At 48.8% G+C, this 21,343-nt stretch overlaps 1 protein-coding gene across 1 annotated transcript in view; it reads left to right on the top strand.

Moving 5' to 3' along the window:
• The first annotated feature begins 1,330 nt into the window (after window positions 1–1,330).
• The window catches only part of plch1 (phospholipase C, eta 1), a 46,121-nt gene continuing 26,108 nt past the window's right edge, over window positions 1,331–21,343 (top strand). The window contains 5 exon segments of the mRNA XM_084674737.1: window positions 1,331–1,422; window positions 16,897–17,043; window positions 19,060–19,303; window positions 19,451–19,580; window positions 20,941–21,111. Of these exon segments, the coding sequence (XP_084530863.1) occupies window positions 1,344–1,422; window positions 16,897–17,043; window positions 19,060–19,303; window positions 19,451–19,580; window positions 20,941–21,111 (771 nt within the window). The 5' untranslated portion in view covers window positions 1,331–1,343.

The raw sequence follows: 21,343 nt of genomic DNA on the forward strand, positions 1-21,343 counted from the left end.
TCCTGGAGCTCTCATTAACGCTCCAGTGAGACATCAACACTAAGCTAGTCTCTTCTCAGGAGAGACACACTGGAGACAAGACCTCTTCCTGCCTGTATCTCCATACTTGACCCCTCCTCTTCTCCTCTCCCCTCCTCCCCTCTTCTCCCCTCCTCCTCTCTTCTCCCCTCCTCTTCTCCTCTCCCCTCCTCCTCTCTTCTCCCCTTCTCTCCCCTCCTCTCCCCTCCTCCTCTCTTCTCCCCTTCTCTCCCCTCCTCTCCCCTCCTCTCCTCCTCTCCCTTCCTCCTCTCTTCTCCTCTCCTCCTCTCCTCTCCTCCTCTTCTCCCCTCCTCTCCTCCTTGACACTTTCAGCTGTTTTACTGGAACACATGATGCAGGGTTATCAGGCATCTGACGGGCAGGTTGCGCAGAGATAGGAGTGGGAAACGGCTGAGTCCTTCCTGCTGTGGGGTCACAAGCAGCCAAGTTTAGAGGAAAACACTTTCACCCCAGAGAGATTCCCTGACCCCTGACCCCTGACCCCTGTCCTATGGAGCCAGACAGACACCAACACACTCATCCTCTGATACCAGACACCTCCGCCTGCCGGAGAGGCTCTGGGGCCTTCCGGACTGTGTGTGTGTGTGTGTGTGTGTGTGTGTGTGAGTGTGTGTGTGTGTGTGTGTGAGTGTGTGTGTGTTTGTAAGGAGTCAGTAAATCACAGGAAGACAGACAGGGAACAGGTGGAACAACAAGGAGGTGAGGGAGCAGGAGGGCAAAAGGGATGAAAGAGGAGAAGAGAGAGACAGTGATGGAGAAACTGAGATGGACAGAGGAGGGAAGAGGGGTAGTTTTCTGGGGAGGTATTAAGAGTAGAGCTAGGAGAGAGGAAGGAGTAGAGATGAGAGGAAATTGAGTTTAAAACTTTCTTTCTTACTTTTTTTTTTTTACAATTAGAAAAAAATGTTCAAACAAAAGGTTTGCATCATTGATGAGGACACTACTGTACTGTGTTCCGTTTAATCTACGCTGTTTATGGGTTTCTGTTCTCCTCTCCTTTCACTGTGTTTTTAAAAAGTTTTGAAAGGTTGATTTTTTTAATAATGTTTTTTGAAAAAGTTTTGAAAAAAAAGTTTTGAAAGGTTGAAATACTTATTTAGAAAAATTTGATTAACTATGGACATGTTAATAATCATCTGAGATGTTATTTACCCTGAATGAAATGTCAGGTTTCACGTGTGAAGAATCAGCCATTCCAACTATGCTATTTATTAGGTACCAAAGAAATCGTGTATATTAAGCCAATTCTACCTTTTCCTCTCTTTTTGTCAGGACTCAGACTCCCCCCCCCCCCCCCCTGCATCATGAGTGCCTGGGTGGTGAGCAGGACCGGGGAACCTAAGTACTGTCGTCACTTCCTCACAGACAACAGCATCTTTCACGGTGAGTTTCACTCAAGAACACAGACACACACACACACACACACACACACACAGAAACGGAAACACACAGAATTTTCAAATGTTTCCCAGCCCAACCTCTTTTTGTAATTCCACCTAACAGCCACCAGAGGGCAATGTGGTGTTTCATTGTGAGGTTGTTCAGAACCACAACATACATTCTAAAACCCAGGCCAAGGCCTCAACACAACTGAATCCTCAGCCTGCATGTTATCCCTCCAGCTGCAGGAACCTCCCCCTTTCATGTCTCCCCCATCTCTCCCAGCCATCTCTTACCCCTCCCCCATCTCACCTGTCTGCACAGTAACACGTATGCTACGTGTAAACATGCACAACACAAAGTGTGTTGTTTTATAAACATTCAAATTCTAGATCTAGACGGCGAGCAGGTAGTCTTGGAGGGCCTTTGTGGACCAGGGCAGGGTTCTCCAGGTGTGTGTTGACCAGGGCAGGGTTCTCCAGGTGTTCTCCACGTATGTGCTGGATGGTGGGTGGGTCCCAGGGTAGCAGACAGCCAGACCTGGGGCTGCTCTGCTCTCCTGGAGGCAGAAGACGACAGGCCTCATCCCCTCGATGGATCAGCCTGTCGGGCTACCAGCCAGAGCGGGAGTGTGTGTGTGTGTGTGTGTGTGTGTGTGGATATAGACACATTTGATGTGATGTGTGTGGGTGGCTATACAGTAGAAGTATTTGTGTGTATGTCATTTTGTGTTTGTTATTGCTATTGCATTTTTGTGTGTGTACGTGCCCCAGCAGCCGTTGCAGTGTCAGTGTAATTTAGCCCCCAGACTCCAGCGCTATATTTCCTAGTGAAGACAGATTGACCTGCCTCAGACAGGAAGGAGTCTGGAGACATTTGTCCTCTCTCCCTCTCTTTCTTTATCTCTCTCTCCCTCTCTTTCTTTATCTCTCTCTCCCTCTCTCTTTATCTCTCTCTCCCTCTCTTTCTTTATCTCTCTCTCCCTCTCTCTTTATCTCTCTCTCCCTCATTATCTCTCTTCCTCTCTCTTTATCTCTCTCTCTTTATCTCTGTCACACTCTTTGTCTCTCTCTCCCTCTCCCTCTTTATCTCTCTCTCTCTCTCTCTCTCTCTCTCTCTCTCTCTCTCTCTCTCTCTCTCTCTCTCTCTCTCTCCCCCTCTCTCTCTTTATCTCTCTCACACTCTCTGTCTCTCTCTCTCTGTCTCTATTCCCAGCTTCCCCCTCTCCTACCTTATTGACTCTCAGACTACAGGATTTCTCTCATCCTCCTCCCTTCTTTCTTTCTTTTCCCTTTCCACCTCTCCACTTAATTCCATCTCCCTCATCTCTGGATGGATGGAGAGCATAGAGGGAGGGGGAGAGAGGGAGGAGAGGGAGGAGAGGAGAGAAGAGAGGATACATACCAAAAAAAGTGAGACATTTGCAGCATAATAATACAATGCAGTGTAACTTTTAGGACAAAAGTTGAGTTTGTCTGGAGTGTGGCAGAGTTAATAAATCTGACAGCTTCTGGGACGAAGCAGTTCTTTAACCTGGTTGTTCTGATGCAGCACAGACTCCTGCCTGAGGGGACAAATAGTCTACTGGCAGGGTGGGAAAAGTCTTTCATGATGCTGGTAGACCCACTCCTGTATCTGTTGATATATATGTCACTGATTGCCAGGAGACTACATCCCATAATGTTCTCTGCCGTCTTAACCACCCACTGCAGGGCCTTCCTATCTGTACCAGAGCAGTTCTCATACCACACTGTGACACTCGAGGTTAGGATGCTCTCCACCTCACACCTATAACAAGATGTGAGGACTGTTCCCAGACCAGCCTGTCAAGCCTCCTCAGAAAGTACAGCCTTTGGTGAACCTTTTTTACCAGGCAACTGCAGTTGGTTTTCAAGTTATCATTGATATGCACTCCAAGGTGTAACTGGAGACAACTACCACCTCAGCCCCTCAATGCAGATGGGAGGGGGATGGTACCTGTTGGGTTTTCTGAAGTCCACAATCGTTTCTTTCGTTCGTTTTCCACATTTATGCAGAGATTATTATCTCCAGAACCAGACCACCATTTGTTCCACCTCTGACCTGTCAGTGTTAATAACATCACACTGTTGAAATTATGAAGATGGGTAATGATTATGGATTTATGGGATTGAAAATGAAACTCTTAATAAACTCTTTTAGTATATGCTGTATTACTGGAAACCATATGCAAAGCTGTTGACCAATTATTATTACCAACAAACGATAGCAGATAGTCAGTAGACTGTGAAGGTATGACAGTCGGGGGCTGAGGAGGATGGGGAAAGGACCTGTAGCCTGTGCAGTTTCCTTCGCTGTCTAGAGGCCTGAACTATAAATCTAGGTGCTCGCGTAAGGCTCTATGCCCAGTATCTTAGTCGCAGCTGCACAGTTCATGGTCAGTACTAGCCATGGGAGAAATGTCTCTGTATTAAAGGGCACCTGTAATCTGAAACCCCCAGGACAAGGGACCAATTGTGTGACGATGCATAATGAATCTGTGACCAACAGTATTGTACCAATAGCAAAATATCACAATATAATAGGGAGAAAATATGAGTGAAACGTCCGTAGAAGAGTTCCAGTGTGATCCTGGGATGTTGCTGAGTTTGTGTCACCTTGACGACCAATAAACATTTAGCATCAAACTTTGCTGCGTTCCAGTGCTCTTCTTAACATGAAAATTGTTTTGAAGACGTAGAATATTTTTCACGATATAAGGTGACTTGTTTTTCCGAGCAATGAGTCCCACTACAACAGTGTCGTCTGCAAACTGGACAATACAGTTCCTCAGATGTCTGGCAGAGCAGTCAGCATTGTGCTGCAGACTCAGGACACATCCCTGGACACCGCTACAGACTCAGGACACATCCCTGAACACCGCTACAGACTCAGGACACATCCCTGGACACCGCTACAGACTCAGGACACATCCCTGGACACCGCTACAGACTCAGGACACATCCCTGGACACCGCTACAGACTCAGGACACATCCCTGGACACCGCTACAGACTCAGGACACATCCCTGCAGTCAGCATTGTGCACCGCTACAGACTCAGGACACATCCCTGGACACCGCTACAGACTCAGGACACATCCCTGGACACCGCTACAGACTCAGGACACATCCCTGGACACCGCTACAGACTCAGGACACATCCCTGCAGTCAGCATTGTGCACCGCTACAGACTCAGGACACATCCCTGAACACCGCTACAGACTCAGGACACATCCCTGAACACCGCTACAGACTCAGGACACATCCCTGGACACCGCTACAGACTCAGGACACATCCCTGGACACCGCTGCAGACTCAGGACACATCCCTGGACACCGCTACAGACTCAGGACACATCCCTGGACACCGCTACAGACTCAGGACACATCCCTGAACACCGCTACAGACTCAGGACACATCCCTGGACACCGCTACAGACTCAGGACACATCCCTGGACACCGCTACAGACTCAGGACACATCCCTGGACACCGCTACAGACTCAGGACACATCCCTGGACACCGCTACAGACTCAGGACACATCCCTGGACACCGCTACAGACTCAGGACACATCCCTGGACACCGCTACAGACTCAGGACACATCCCTGGACACCGCTACAGACTCAGGACACATCCCTGGACACCGCTACAGACTCAGGACACATCCCTGGACACCGCTACAGACTCAGGACACATCCCTGAACACCGCTACAGACTCAGGACACATCCCTGGACACCGCTACAGACTCAGGACACATCCCTGGACACCGCTACAGACTCAGGACACATCCCTGGACACCGCTACAGACTCAGGACACATCCCTGGACACCGCTACAGACTCAGGACACATCCCTGCAGCAAGACGGTAATTAGAACAGTGGTGGAAGAAAACATGTTATGGATCCTTACAGACTGTCTTCTATTGGTTTTGAAAAAAGCAGTACCCAGTTGCAAACAGAGAGGAGGAAGGAGAGGATGCCTGTAATCTGACAGATGTGAATGTGGAACATTTGACACACACACACACATACACACACACCCTGCTGTTAGCTGAGTGAAGGACATGTGAGGCAGCAGTGAGAGGTGTGTGTTCTTCCAGATGGCACCAATTGATTTGTTAACCTTCGACCTCCTCTTTCAGACTGCTGATCAATGAAAACAATTGTGTGTGTGTGTGTGTATGTGTGTGTGTGGGGGGGGGGGGGCGTGAGAGAGTGTATTTATCTGTGTTTGTGTCAGGAGCTGTAAAGAGAGAGTGTGTGTGTGTTGTGTCCATCAATAATTGTGTGCTCCAATCTGTGATTAATCTACTTTAATCTCCAGCAGCATAACCCTGTGGGCAGAGTGTCTGCTGCTTCAGACAGGCCAGCCTTCATTAGGGAAATGAAAGCTAACTCCTCTCTCCTCAGATCCACTTGTGTGTGTGTGTGAGAGTTTCTGAGAAACTCGATAACTGTCTATCACATTCACACACACACACACACACACACAAATGTATCCTAACATATCCACTCACATGAATACACATTAGGCAAGCATACCTTCAGAGAAAATCAGTCTCTAACACTGGATACACTCTCTCTTACGAACACGTGCACACACACTCTCTCACAAACACATGCCCACACACACACTCTCTCACAAACACATGCCCACACGCAAGCATGCACGCACACACACAGGTCCTGCACCTCACTGGAGATGTGGCGGATGTTTCAGTTATAGAGGGAGACAGAGAGAGGTAGACAGAGAGAGGTAGACAGAGAGAGGGAGACAGAGAGAGAGGGAGACAGAGAGAGGGAGACAGAGAGAGGGAGACAGAGAGAGGGAGACAGAGAGAGGGAGACAGAGAGAGAGAGACAGAGAGAGGGAGACAGACAGAGAGAGACAGAGAGAGGTAGACAGAGAGAGGTAGACAGAGAGAGGTAGACAGAGAGAGGTAGACAGAGAGAGGGAGACAGAGAGAGGTAGACAGAGAGAGGTAGACAGAGAGAGGGAGACATAGAGATGGAGACAGAGAGATAGACAGAGAGACAGAGAGAGAGAGGGAGACAGGGAGAGAGAGGGAGACAGTGAGAGAGAGGGAGACAGGGAGAGAGAGGGAGACAGAGAGAGGGAGACAGAGAGAGAGAGAGGTTCCATCCTCCTCAGACTTCAACAGTCTCAGCTAATCCATCGACATACTGCACACTTGAACATAAAATGCTTTTGTGTGCTTTAAAAAAAATGTTATTTGTGTTTAAGAAAAAGGGCAACGGTTATAGGTTTTCTTATTGTGAACAGTAAACTCTGTGGTTTATTTAAATTAAGTGTTTTGTGTTACCTGTTGACGCACCACAGCAGCAAAGCAGCACATTATCAGTGCCAGCTTGTCTACGACTGCGCATCACGACTACGCATCGCCCTATTTAGTTAACACCCACGCATTAATTGAACTAAAACCGAAAATGCGGCCTAATTATATGAGGACGTTTCTGCGGTGCCTCCTCCTTGTGCCTGAGTGGTGTAGTAGGATGAGTGGGAAGATGAGAAGGAGAGGAGGGGGTGTGGAGAGAGAGAAGGAAACACAGCAGATTATAAACCTCTCTTCCTTTTCTCATCTGGGAGCAGGTTTGGGAGTCAAAGCTACCTCGGGGTAGCCCGGGGCTAACTTTGGCACAAGTAGGCTCTTGGAGAAAGTGGAGTTTCTGGTCTTCACAATATTAATTTTGGCAGTTGTGCGCAAATGCAGGAATACAGTTTTGATATTTCAAGTTCAAATATTCGTTACATACACACAGGAAACAGAACCGTTTTCGACGAACGGCCATTTGGCGGTGTTGAACTTTCCGGTGAATTCACCCCGTGTTCTCCTTTCACCCCGGCGTTTTATCACTGTCCTTTTAACCATTTCAAGTTAAGCCGTTCATTTACGACACACATCCCTCGGTTGGTTTTTCCGAGGGTACCACTTAAAATCGGTGTGGGGAATCGGCTTAAAGCCTTCCCCCACCCCCTGGCGCGAGGGGTGAGAGGATTGTTAACGCACCCGCCACCACTGCGCGGATGGCGACGGGGATTGGCACCGCACCGCGTCTGTTTGAGAAAGAGTGTGTGAAAGCATAAGAGGTTTTGCTCTCAGTGGCAAACTAGCGAGCTCACCGGGAAAGGGGGACATGCTTTGTGAAATCCGTAAGGAACAAGGGCCGTTTGGATACCGTGAGATCGTCGTTGCCGTCAAGGAATGTCAAGTCTGGACTGTCTCATAGGTTATAACTTCAAAACAGACCTTTGCCGTTCTTTCCCAGGAGTGGAATAATTTGACAAAGCCATGCAAGCGCAAAGGCAGTCTTAAATGGCAGAAGTTGAAGTTGTCAAAACCCCCAGTTTTGAGGGAGGTGAGTATTCTCCGTTTTCTTTTGAGTCCCTGGTGTGGAAATGTGCGATGCGGTGCTTGACAGACTAACTGCTTGGTAATTTTCTCCGCTCTTATTTTGCTTGTGATGTACAGCTATTTAACCCTATTGCCTCGATTCGTTTGGTATAGGAATTCCATAGTGTGCTGTGCTGAATCGATCATCCGTACTTCAGTACGTCTTATTTTAACTTAGATTACTCATCTTCATTGTGTCATCTCGGAGCCGTCGAGCTATAGCGGATCTGTCATTATATTACTGTTAGTGGGAGGAATTGGAGGAAGTGAAATCCCGCTGTAACGATTTGTCGGGGCACGGGACGCACGCCCACTCCAGCGCAGAGACGATGGCGCGCGGAGGGAGCTGTCCTCGGTGCTGCAGCGCGCGGAATGGAACGCCGTCGGGTTCCTGTCGCGAGGGGGCACGCGAGCGGCTCCTGTGATCTCTGCGCGCCTGTTGTGACTGACATATGTTTAACCCTGAACACCTTCCGACCAGCCGCAAACGGGCTGAGAATCCGATAGAATCATATCCTCCCGGTTGTTTGGAATGTGAAAATTCATGTCTATAATCAAAATGGAGACTCTATACGTATGGGTGTGGTTCCTTCTGAGGCAGTTACCGTGTTCTCCATGTGTTCTGCGGGAGAACAGCTGACTGTTGGAGCGTCATGACGCTGCACTGAGGCACCCACAGCCTCCTCCAGTAATGGTCGCTATGACATGGGGTTGTAGGGTGACAAAGTGAAGTCTACAGGGTATCTATGCCAGCTCCTCCTGGTTGACCTGACTCCACCACCCCCCACTCTCTCTCTCTGTCTCTGTCTCTCTCTCTCTCTCTCTCTCTCTCTCTCTCCTACCCCTGTCACTGTCTGTCTGTCCCTCTCTCAGCCTCTCTATCTCAACCTTGTCATGTTCTGGCCTCCTTGGGGCTCGGGTTTACATAAACAATGTTTCGAGCTGATGGATGGTGCCCCTCCTCCCCCTCTGTGTGTGTGTGTGTGTGCGTTTGTGTGTGTTTATTTTATAAAGATATAAAGGTATACCGGTTCTTGAATATATTCTTGTACATGTATTTGTGAAATGGTGTATGTTTGTGTGTGTGTGTGTGTGAGAGAGAGAGAGAGAGAGAGAGAGAGAGAGAGAGAGAGAGAGAGAGAGAGAGAGAGAGAGAGAGAGAGAGAGAGAGAGAGAGAGAGAGAGAGAGAGAGAGAGAGAGAGAGAGAGACAGAGAGAGAGAGAGACAGAGAGAGAGACAGAGAGAGAGAGCACTGTTGCTAATCCACTCCACATGAAGCAAATGGCTTTTTCATGTAAAATACGTTTAGTCCTTTCTTGATGATGATGATGTATCACAGCATCTCTCTCTGTGTCGCTCTCTCTCTCTGTGTCTCTCCCTCCCTCTCTCTCTCGCCTTTCTCTCCCTCACCGTCTCTCTCTCTCTCTTCCTCTCTTTTCCTCTCTCTCGCTTCCTCTCCATCTTCCTCTCTCTCCCTCTCTCTCTCCCTTCATATCCTTCTCCCTCTCTCTTCCTCCCTCTCTAAAGGTATCTTTAAAATTCAAGTCTTCCTCCCCCTCCCCTCTCTCCCCCCTTTCTCTCTCTTTCTCATGGTGTATTTCTCCCTCTCTCTTTACTATATTGCTTCAGGGCAAAGGAGCCAATATGGGCTCAGACAGGAAATGTCCTGTCTCCTCTCCTCCCCTCCTCTTCATAAGCTGTAGTTCTTCAAGCTAGGAACATTTTAGTCTTGATGTTTTCTATCCTTCTTCCTGAATAATCTAGAAATCATTTGTAATTTGTTTGATGTTGCACTTGCGACATCATTAGGATGTTGTTTTTGCTGCGCTGTACTATGTACTATGTAATACTATAGTTGAGATGTTATTATTGTTCACCATGACGAGCTGATGTTATCTGAACTGTGCCTGGTACAACGCAATCAGTCAGACTATAGAATGTTGATAATGTCAGGCTACTTATTTATAGATCAACTGCAGTCTAATGTGTGTGTGACATTCTTTAGCCAATAAATTCAAGAGCTACACAACAGAAGTTCTCGTGGCTCGCGCCTAGTGTTATCCACTCCAATCGTCCGGATGTTGAATGGCATCGATTGCTCTACAAGATTTATCATCTTCATTTAATCCCCATCTCCTGGTTTATTGCTTTAATAATATATCAGTCCCACCACAATACTATCTCAACAGCGCAAATACAGGCAAACAAAGTTGACGATGTATTAGCTAACTGGTTGGTAGCTAGCAGGTGTAGCTGGCTAGCTCCAGTGGCGTGCTTTGGATAACTGGATATCAGCTACAGAATGGAAGAGATCTCCCCTGCACTGGATATAGTATCCCTCTCCTCTCTCTCTCTCTCTCTCTCTCTCTCTCTCTCTCTCTCTCTCTCTCTCTCTCTCTCTCTCTCTCTCTCTCTCTCTCTCTCTCTCTCTCTCTCTCTCTCTCTCTCTCTCTTTTTCTCTCATTTTCTCTCATTTTCTCCTTCCTCTTTTTCCTTCTTTCTCCCTGTGAAGTTGTGGAGATCAGAAGGAGACTAAAGAGTCAGCTGCCAGAGATATCTCTATCCTCCCAGAGACACACACACACACACATCCTCCCAGCCCAGAGATTGGAGAGCCAATGGAATGTTGGAGAAGCATAATTATACACACACACACCCCAAACACCCTTCACCACCCTCCTTTGATGTAAGCAGTGTGTCTCTCTAGGAGCCCTTTATCAGCCTGAGAGTGTGTGTCTGTGTGTATTAAGATGCTACCCTTGTCTTCCTGTTTATTTATACTCCTGCCTCCTCACTCGCCCCCCCCAGGGGGTCCTGGGAAATCCAACTGTAGCACATGGAGCAGAGGGAGGCCTGTGTTAGACAGGAGAGAGGAGAGAGACCATGTGTTAGACAGGAGAGAGGAGAGAGACCATGTGTTAGACAGGAGAGAGGAGAGAGACCATGTGTTAGACAGGAGAGAGACCGTGTGTTAGACAGGAGAGAGAGGAGAGAACGTGTGTTAGACAGGAGAGAGGAGAGCACAGCAACATGCACACATGCACACACACAGTTCACACAGCAAAGCGCTGGACTCTTAACAGCTTAAGCCTCTTAGATGTCATCCTCACTGCTCAGAGAAGGAGGGGGAGGGAGGGGGGGGGGAGAGAGAGAGGTGAAAAAGGAGATGAGGGAGGGAGGGGTGAAGGGACAGAGAGAGGAGAAAGGTGAGAGATTGAAGCAGAGAAGAGGGAGGGGTAGAGGAAGAGAGAGAAATAACCAGATGTGTAGAAGGGGAGAATGAAAGAGAGAGAGCCAGGGCTTAGGTCTTGCAGTGGATCACATGGTGTTTAGACCATTGCCATGTGATGATGGGAGCGATGGTTCGGTGTTGTTGACATTCTACCGGAGAATGCTTTCACACTGCTGCTGATTTTACACCCTTTCACACACTTCTGTAACCATATCTGTTTCTCACTGCAGGAGGACTCACCTGAGTCATCAAGGCTATATTCAGAAACTCCTGCACACATCTCACAGGCATCCTCATGTGAAGAGCATTGATGTATTCCACTTGGTGGAGTGTGTTTTGGTACGTCTGTGGGTGAGGGTGTATGTGGGGGATGATGTGTGTATGTGTTGGTGTGTGTGTGTGTGTGTGTGAGTGTGTCTCCTCTCAGTAGAGTATGGTGTTACGTTTGGAATTCTGAGCACCACAGTCAGGTACGAGGTGAGGTGGTGAGAGGATGGAACATCCAATAACATGATGGAACATCCAATAACATGATGGAACATCCAATAACACGATGGAACATCCAATAACACGAGGGAACATCCAATAACACGATGGAACATCCAATAACACGATGGAACATCCAATAACACGAGGGAACATCCAATAACACGAGGGAACATCCAATAACACGATGGAACATCCAATAACACGATGGAACATCCAATAACACGAGGGAACATCCAATAACACGAGGGAACATCCAATAACACGAGGGAACATCCAATAACACGATGGAACATCCAATAACACGAGGGAACATCCAATAACACGATGGAACATCCAATAACACGAGGGAACATCCAATAACACGATGGAACAGCCAATAACACGATGGAACATCCAATAACACGATGGAACATCCAATAACACGAGGGAATATCCAATAACACGATGGAACATCCAATAACACGAGGGAACATCCAATAACACGATGGAACATCCAATAACACGAGGGAACATCCAATAACACGATGGAACATCCAATAACACGAGGGAACATCCAATAACACGAGGGAACATCCAATAACACGAGGGAACATCCAATAACACGATGGAACATCCAATAACACGAGGGAACATCCAATAACACGATGGAACAGCCAATAACACGATGGAACATCCAATAACACGAGGGAACATCCAATAACACGATGGAACATCCAATAACACGATGGAACATCCAATAACACGAGGGAACATCCAATAACACGATGGAACATCCAATAACACGAGGGAACATCCAATAACACGAGGGAACATCCAATAACACGATGGAACATCCAATAACACGAGGGAACATCCAATAACACGATGGAACATCCAATAACACGATGGAACATCCAATAACACGAGGGAACATCCAATAACACGAGGGAACATCCATTAACATGAGGGAACATGCAGTCTAGCTGTGGATATCAACATAGAATGTCTCGCAAAAGTCCTAAAGTATGAAACCTGGATTGACCTTGTGTTTGTAGCAGAGAGGAGAAAGTAGTTTGGTTTGGCTCCTTTACACAGACACACACACACACACACACACACATCTGGTGATTGTGCCTTTATTCTCCATTATGCATTTAATGGAGAGAACAATATGAATGCATTAAAGGCTCTCTTGCTTGTTAATCCCCATTATAGGCAACATGCTGTCACACACACACACTCACACACACACACACACACACACACATACACACACTAACACTCACCTACACACACTCATATATACACAGACACTCATGCACTGCACTCATGTACACAAACACACACACACACACACACACACACACACACACACACACACACACAGCAGCACATGTTCAAAGGGGCTTCGGAGCATCAGAGAGCAGAGGGGGGAGAGGAGGAAGAGAGCAGATGTCCAGGAGAGAGGTGGAGGGCGGAGTGTTTCTGTGTTGTCGCTGCGCATGTGTGTGTGTGCGACACATCAGTCCTGTCAGCGCTGTGATCCAGTCACCAGGAGGACAGCACCCTGATGTGAAGGGCGTCTGGCTGCTGTCTGGGAAGCTGTGTGACCAGGGCTGGTCTTGGTGGTTCCACACCCAGTGGAGGGCAGCCTCCGTGGGCAGAGACGGCCTCCGTTGCCCCGTGGAGTCCGTCGGGATCTCAGTGGAACTGCTGGTAGAACGTCTAGTGGAACCTGTGTTGGGACTTCTGATAGAACCTCTGGTAGATCCTTCAGTGGAACCTGTGGTGCAGCTTCTAGTGGAACCTGTGTTGGAACATCTGGTGGAACCTCTGGTGGGGCCTGTGGAACCTCTGTCGGAACGTTTTGTGGAACCTGTGGTAGCAGGTAGCGGGTCAGGTGGTAGCGGGTCAGGTGGTAACAGGTCAGGTGGTAGCGGGTCAGGTGGTAGCAGGTCAGGTGGTAACAGGTCAGGTGGTAACGGGTCAGGTGGTAACGGGTCAGGTGGTAGCGGGTCAGGTGGTAACAGGTCAGGTGGTAGCGGGTCAGGTGGTAACAGGTCAGGTGGTAACAGGTCAGGTGGTAACGGGTCAGGTGGTAACGGGTCAGGTGGTAGCAGGTCAGGTGGTAGCAGGTGGGGGCTATAGGGGGATGGAGGTGTGCTGTGGGCCAGCGGTGCGCTCCAGGGCGCTGGGCAGGAGGAGGGTGAAGTCTGCTGTGTTCTGTGGCCCAGCCGAGAGGTCCACCGTGGTTACCGTGGCGACCCTCCTGGCCTATAGGATCTACCATGTGGGAGGCAGTGTGGCGGTCCCACAAAAAAGCAGACTCATGCAGATGGGTGAGTGTGTGTGAGAGTGTGTGTGTGAGATACACACAACGTGCGTATTTGGCTGACATGGAAAGTATGAGAGAGAGACAGTGTATTTATGTAAGAGATAATGTGTGTGTTTGTGTGTGTCAGAGAGAGTGTAGGTTACTATGTGAGTGTGTGTGTGTCTGTGTGTGTGCTTGTGCAAACAGAAATAGTAGTCTTGCAGGTGTGTTTATACTGGTGGAGGGCGAAGTGTAAACAGAGCAGAGCAGCCTGAATCTCTCTCTGCCTCTGTCACTTCCTGTTTGTGCTGCTATGAGCTGATGGTTAATGGTGTGTGTGTTTCTGTGTGTGTTTCTGTGTGTGTTTCTGTGTGTGTGTGTGTGTGTTCCTGTATATGTGTGTATCTGTGTGTGTGCGAGTAAGTAAGTGTGTGGGTGTGTGACTGTATGTGTGTGTACACGTTTGCTTGTTTACGCAACGTGTTCAACCAATTGATGTCTCAGGTTCAGCTTTGAAACTAAATAACATCTCCATTAACCGTCTTAACGAGCCTCACGCCTCGCTGTTTCATCCACAACTTTCATCCACCAAGGAGGCTCACCATGATCTGCTGTTTTGTTTGCATCACGGCTGGCCGGGTGGAGCAGTAGCGGACAGGCCATCGGGAGCACCGGAAGAATTCCCAAAGTGCCGAAGCACTTCCGATTGCCTTAAAAAAAATTTCGGCAGAAGATTGAGTGACACGATTTGCCGGCCCCCCTTTCCCCCAGGCCGGTTGGTCTATTCCAAATGAACGTCTATGCAGCCCTTAGTGCCGCTTATACACAACAGTGACACTGTGTGTGTGTGTGTGTGTGTGTGTGTGTGTGTGTGTGTGTGTGAGGAGTGTGATGTCTCAGCATGAATACTGCATGAACATCCGGATGCAGGGTAAAAATGAATATCTGGAAGTCTCAATAAATAATGATCCTCCTCTCTCATCATCTCCTCACATCTCTCCTTCTCTACGCTTCAAGAAACCAGACCTTCAAAATCACATTCCAGATTAGTTATTGTTATTGTGACTAATACTATGATTATGATTATATTGTGAGAAGTTGGATGTTAGTGACATGTTTTTTCGGTCAGTCAGTTGTGAATGAGCATGCTGAGGTCTGGGTGGATGAGATGGATGAGGATGATGAGGATGAGAGGAGAACGTGTGTTCTGACCTGGACTGACACTCGGTCTCAGCTTTGTTCTGTGTGTGTGTGTGTGTGTGTGTGTGTCTCCAATCAGCCCACTCTCTCTCTGACCTAATTATGTTGTGTTTGATTCGGCCGAGCCTGTCTCATAACACTGCTTTGATGCTGCATCTCCACCACCTCTGTGCCTGCACACACACGCACACACACTCTTACTCACTCAAACACATACACTCACACACACTCACTCACTCACTCACTCACTCACATACAATACACACAGACATTTACATTTAGTCATTTAGCAGACGCTCTTATCCAGAGCGACTTACAGTAAGTTCAGGGTCAGTGCCTTGCCCCAGGACAATACGACATGTGCACCAGCTGGAAGTTGAACTGGCAACCTTCAGATTACTAGCCCGATGCTCTACCCGCTCAGCCACCAGACTCCCCAGACACACACCCCTATTTACAGGGGGATTCCCATCAGGAACGTGAGGGAGGGAGGGACAGAAGGGTTGAGAGTGAGGGAGGAAAGAAGGGAAGGCAGAGTGATATCTGGGAAAGGTTAAGATGTGGATGAAGTCCATTACTCCTGGTTGAATCCTGCCATTAATCAGACTGTACAAGATCCAGTCACACCAGCATCATGGACCCTCAGGGGGGCAATACGCATCTCACTCCCCAGGGCAGGCCTCTTGTCCTTGGGCTGGCTGTCTTCTCTGTCCCCCCTCCCCTAGCTCCCTTGGCTCTCAGGACCAGGAAAGGGAGAAACACGAATATGTTGGTGTGCTGGGAGGGATGAGAGAGGAAGGAGGGATAAGAGAGGAGGGAAGCGAGAGGAGGGAGGGAGAGGGAGAGAGGGTAGGGTGAAGGTCAGGGACTACAAATGTGGGCCGTTACCATAGTGAACGAGATGAATAATGATAGGGCAGGTGTTGATTTAGATTGATTGCTCTTGATTTATCCAATCAGCTGTCTGCCACCACCTCAGAGGTAGAACCACATGGTGGAAACAGCATTCTTAAACCTGTGAGAAAAGAGCTTCATACATTTTCATTATATTTCACTTATTCTACACAATTGGACATGTGACAAAAGTGTACTGATTCTACTCTGGAATTATGTGTGTTTAGGGTGAACCGTGTCTCTTTTTGTCTCAATTTTCTTTCTTCTCTTTTCTCACTCCCTACTCTCTCTCTCTCTCCCTCTCTCTCTCTCTCTCTCTCTCTCTCTCTCTCTCTTTGTCTCTCTCTCTGTCTCTCTGTCTGTCACTCTCTCTCTGTCTCTCCTAATTTTTCTTAAAAGCATATCTGTTCTTCCCCTCCTCCTCCCTCTCCTAGCTCCTGTCAGGAGAATGAAGGAGATGTGTGCTCAGTCTGTGTGGAGGTGTGGAGGTAGAGCCTCAGTCTGTGTGGAGGTGTGGAGGCAGAGCCTCAGTGTGTGTGTGTGTGTGTGTGTGTGTGTGAGAGAGAGAGAGTGTGTGTGTTACTGAGGAACATAGTGATGTTGTATCAGACGTCCTCAGTGGTTTTGAGGACTGCAGCTTTTTTAGAGATGCTCTCATAAACCCCTGTGGATGTATTCTTCCACACACATACACACACACACACACATACACACACACACACACACACACTCTCTGTTCCCTGTAGCTCTGTCTTCCCCTCCCCTCTTCCCCCCTCCCCTCCCCTCTCCTCCTGCTCTTTGTGGATCTCAGGAAAGCAGTCCTGTCTCTAAGCAGAATCTATGTGTCACAGACATCACTTGTTGATCAGAGTACCCACTCCTGGGGACACTAAAGTATGAAACCATACTAACCTATGTGTGTCTCCCCTCAGTGGAGCGATGCATGAGCGTGATGCAGTCAGGGACGCAGATGGTGAAGCTGAAGGCCGGGTCTAAAGGCCTGGTCAGGCTGTTCTACCTGGACGACCATCGCTCCTGCATACGATGGAAGCCCTCCCGCAAGAGCGAGAAGGCCAAGAGTAAGGACACACACACACACTAATGTACACACACAGAGACTAACAACAGTGGAATAGACTATTCTATTTGTTCTGTAATCATGTAAATGGAGAAGGACTAAGAGGATTATCTAATGCACAAAATGTACAGACCCACACACACTCGCGTTTACACACATACACCCACACACTCATCTACACACATACACACACACACTCATCTACACACATACACACACACACTCATCTACACACATACACACACACACTCATCTACACACATACACACTTCACATATGCGTACATAAATGTGTGAGTGTTAGTGTCCAGGGACAGGACAAGTCTTACTAGAGGCAGTCTTACTAGAGGCAGTCATCCTAGAGGCAGTCTAACTAGAGGCAGTCTTACTAGAGGCAGTCATCCTAGAGGCAGTCTTACTAGAGGCAGTCTTACTAGAGGCAGTCTTACTAGAGACAGTCTTACTAGAGGCAGTCATCCTAGAGGCAGTCTTACTAGAGGTAGTCTTACTAGAGGCAGTCTTACTAGAGGCAGTCTTACTAGAGGCAGTCATCCTAGAGGTAGTCTTACTAGAGGCAGTCTTACTAGAGGCAGTCATCCTAGAGGCAGTCTTACTAGAGGCAGTCATCCTAGAGGTAGTCATCCTAGAGGCAGTCTTCCTAGAGGCAGTCTTCCTAGAGGCAGTCATCCTAGAGGCAGTCTTACTAGAGGAAGTCATCCTAGAGGTAGTCATCCTAGAGGCAGTCTTCCTAGAGGCAGTCATCCTAGAGGCAGTCATCCTAGAGGCAGTCTTACTAGAGGTAGTCTTACTAGAGGCAGTCTTACTAGAGGCAGTCTTACTAGAGGCAGTCATCCTAGAGGTAGTCTTACTAGAGGCAGTCTTACTAGAGGCAGTCATCCTAGAGGCAGTCTTACTAGAGGCAGTCATCCTAGAGGTAGTCATCCTAGAGGCAGTCTTCCTAGAGGCAGTCTTCCTAGAGGCAGTCATCCTAGAGGCAGTCTTACTAGAGGCAGTCATCCTAGAGGTAGTCATCCTAGAGGCAGTCTTCCTAGAGGCAGTCTTCCTAGAGGCAGTCATCCTAGAGGCAGTCTTACTAGAGGCAGTCATCCTAGAGGTAGTCATCCTAGAGGCAGTCATCCTAGAGGCAGTCTTCCTAGAGGCAGTCTTCCTAGAAGCAGTCATCCTAGAGGCAGTCTTCCTAGAGGCAGTCATCCTAGAGGTAGTCTTACTAGAGGCAGTCTTACTAGAGGCAGTCATCCTAGAGGTAGTCATCCTAGAGGCAGTCTTCCTAGAGGCAGTCTTCCTAGAGGCAGTCTTCCTAGAGGCAGTCATCCTAGAGGCAGTCTTACTAGAGGCAGTCTTACTAGAGGCAGTCTTACTAGAGGCAGTCATTCTAGAGGCAGTCTTACTAGAGGCAGTCATCCTAGAGGCAGTCTTCCTAGAGGCAGTCATCCTAGAGGCAGTCATACTAGAGGCAGTCATCCTCTCAACAAAAGGAACAGACTGTTGGAGGCACATGCAGCCTGCGTGTTTCCATTAGGGGCCTAGAGATATTAGGAGATAGTCTTCCTCTCACAGCTTTAAAACCTGTTTATTTATTTGCTGCAGTTCCTGTCTGCTTTCATAGTTATCTTTACTTTTCTCCTCCAAGAAAAAACAAACCCTCTGCACAGACATTAAGGGAAACTAATCCTGTCTTCCTCCTACAAGGAAATAAGTCGCCATTTACTTCTTCATGTTCAAACCAAACTGTGACCTCACTGTCTCTCCTTCTACACCCCGCCCCCTCTCTCCCTAAACCCCGCCCCCCCGCCCCCTCTCTCCCTAAACCCCGCCCCCTCTCTCCCTAAACCCTGCTCTCTTTCCCTAAACCCCGCCCCCGCCCCCACTCTCCCTAAACCCAACTCTCTCTCTCTCTCACTAAACCCCAACCCCTCTCCCTAAACCCCGCCCCCTCGCCACCTCTCTCCCTAAACCCCGCCCCCTCTCTCCCTAAACCCCGCCCCCTCTCTCCGTAGTCACCATTGATTCGCTGTACAAGGTGACGGAGGGCCGTCAGTCGGACATCTTCCACCGGCACGCGGAGGGCGGCTTCGACCCCGCCTGCTGCTTCACCGTTTACCATGGCAACCACATGGAGTCCCTGGATGTGGTGACCTCCAGTCCAGAGGACACCCGCACCTGGGTGACCGGCCTCAGGTACCTGATGGCTGGGATCAGCGACGAGGACTCCCTGGCCAAACGCCAGCGCACCCACCACCAATATCCTGCTGAGAGACCTGGCTGTCACACACACATGCAAACACACACACATGACGACACGCATAGACACACACACATGCAAACACACACACATGACGACATGCATAGACACACACACACGCATGTGTCCTCCTTGACCTGTGTGACGTGGATGAGGCAGACGTTTGAGGAGGCAGACAAGAATGGAGACGGACTCCTGAACATGGAGGAGATCCACCAGCTGCTGCACAAGATGAACGTCAACCTGCCCAGGAGGAAGGTCAAGCAGCTGTTCCAGGTAGGCAGACAGACAGACAGACAGACAGACAGGCAGACAGACAGGCAGGCAGGCAGGCAGGCAGGCAGGCAGGCAGGCAGGCAGGCAGGCAGGCAGGCAGGCAGGCAGGCAGACAAACAGGCAGATTAGTAGAAGTAGGTCACATGACCTATGGTGACAGAGAATAATAGAGGGAAACTGGCCTGAGGAGAGAGGGGGGGTCAGATAAAGAGAGTGAGGATTGTCAGGCCATGGTGACTTTGCTGTGAGGTTCGTGTCTGTCAGATGTCATCACCTCCCGAGGATGATGACATGGAGACACAAGGTGTCCCATCACAAACACTGACCAGCGGGATGGGATCACACACGCTCACTCAAATGCGCACATCCACCCATGCACACACATAAATGATATATTTGTTTATGTATGAGCCTTGAATCATCAGTATTAAAAGAATCAGAGCAGAAATATTGTTATTAATGATCCAGTCAGTTTGCATTACATTTTTTATTAACGCAATATAAAGCTGCAGTTTAATTGGGCTTCCAAGCCCACTGAAGACAAAAGCGGAGACAAAGCCCTGAAGGTCCAACAGAGCCGTCTCTCCTGACTGGAGGAGTCTGTCCCAGCCTGCTGCTGGTGTGTTAGAACACAAGCAGAGGTCATCCTGGCTGCTGCTGTCTGGGCCTGGAGAGGCCAGTGGCCCGACTTCAGAGCTTTAGAGTCAGAGAGACCAGGGGCAGGGAGACCAGGGGCAGGGAGACCAGAGGCAGGGAGACCAGGGGCAGGGAGACCAGGGGCAGGGAGACCAGAGGCAGGGAGACCAGGGGCAGGGAGACCAGAGGCAGGGAGACCAGGGGCAGGGAGACCAGGGGCAGGGAGACCAGAGGCAGGGAGACCAGGGGCAGGGAGACCAGAGGCAGGGAGACCAGGGGCAGGGAGACCAGGGGCAGGGAGACCAGAGGCAGGGAGACCAGGGGCAGGGAGACCAAGGTCAGGTAACTTAACATGATTGGCGGCTATGACAACACGGAAGAACAATTACAGTTATCTTGCTGCTCAATGACCAGAACGGAGATAGCCTAAAGCAGCGGATTGAGATAAAATTAGTTGTCGCTAGAAAAGATTAGTTGTCGCTAGAAAAGATTAGTTGTCGCTAGATAAGATTAGTTGTCGCTAGATAACATTTGTTGTCGCTCGGTAAGATTAGTTGTCGCTAGATAACATTTGTTGTCGCTAGGTAAGATTAGTTGTTGCTAAATAACATTTGTTGTCGCTAGATAAGATTAGTTGTCGCTAGGGAAGATCAAGAGTTACTAGTTTGTTGGCGCGGGCGGTGTGTAACGGGGTGCTTTTGTTTTGCTGGCGTGTCGCTGGCAGGAAGCAGACTCGGACGACCAGCAGGGCACGCTGACCTACGAGGAGTTCTCCATCTTCTACAAGATGATGTCACTGCGCCGCGACCTGTTCCTACTGCTCATGGCCTACAGCGACAGGAAGGACAACCTCACCGCCGATGAGCTCGCCAACTTCCTGCGCACCGAGCAAAAGGTCAGAGATCAGATGTAGAAGGCTGGCCATTGGGGTTTTAGTGAGTGGGTTGTCCAGCCAACGGGCTTTGAGATAAAGCCACAGGATGGCCTACTTTGTAATAACTGACACGTTCGTCCACATAGATGTAGTTATGTTTAACTCTTGACACTGAGGGCATTTCTGAAACTACTCAGAAAAAAATATTACATTGATTCAACTAAAGGAATTTAGATCAGCGACAAATTGAGGT

Source organism: Hypomesus nipponensis, chromosome 15, assembly GCF_054491055.1.
Source record: "Hypomesus nipponensis isolate SF chromosome 15, ASM5449105v1, whole genome shotgun sequence".
In the NCBI taxonomy this organism is placed as follows: domain Eukaryota; kingdom Metazoa; phylum Chordata; class Actinopteri; order Osmeriformes; family Osmeridae; genus Hypomesus; species Hypomesus nipponensis.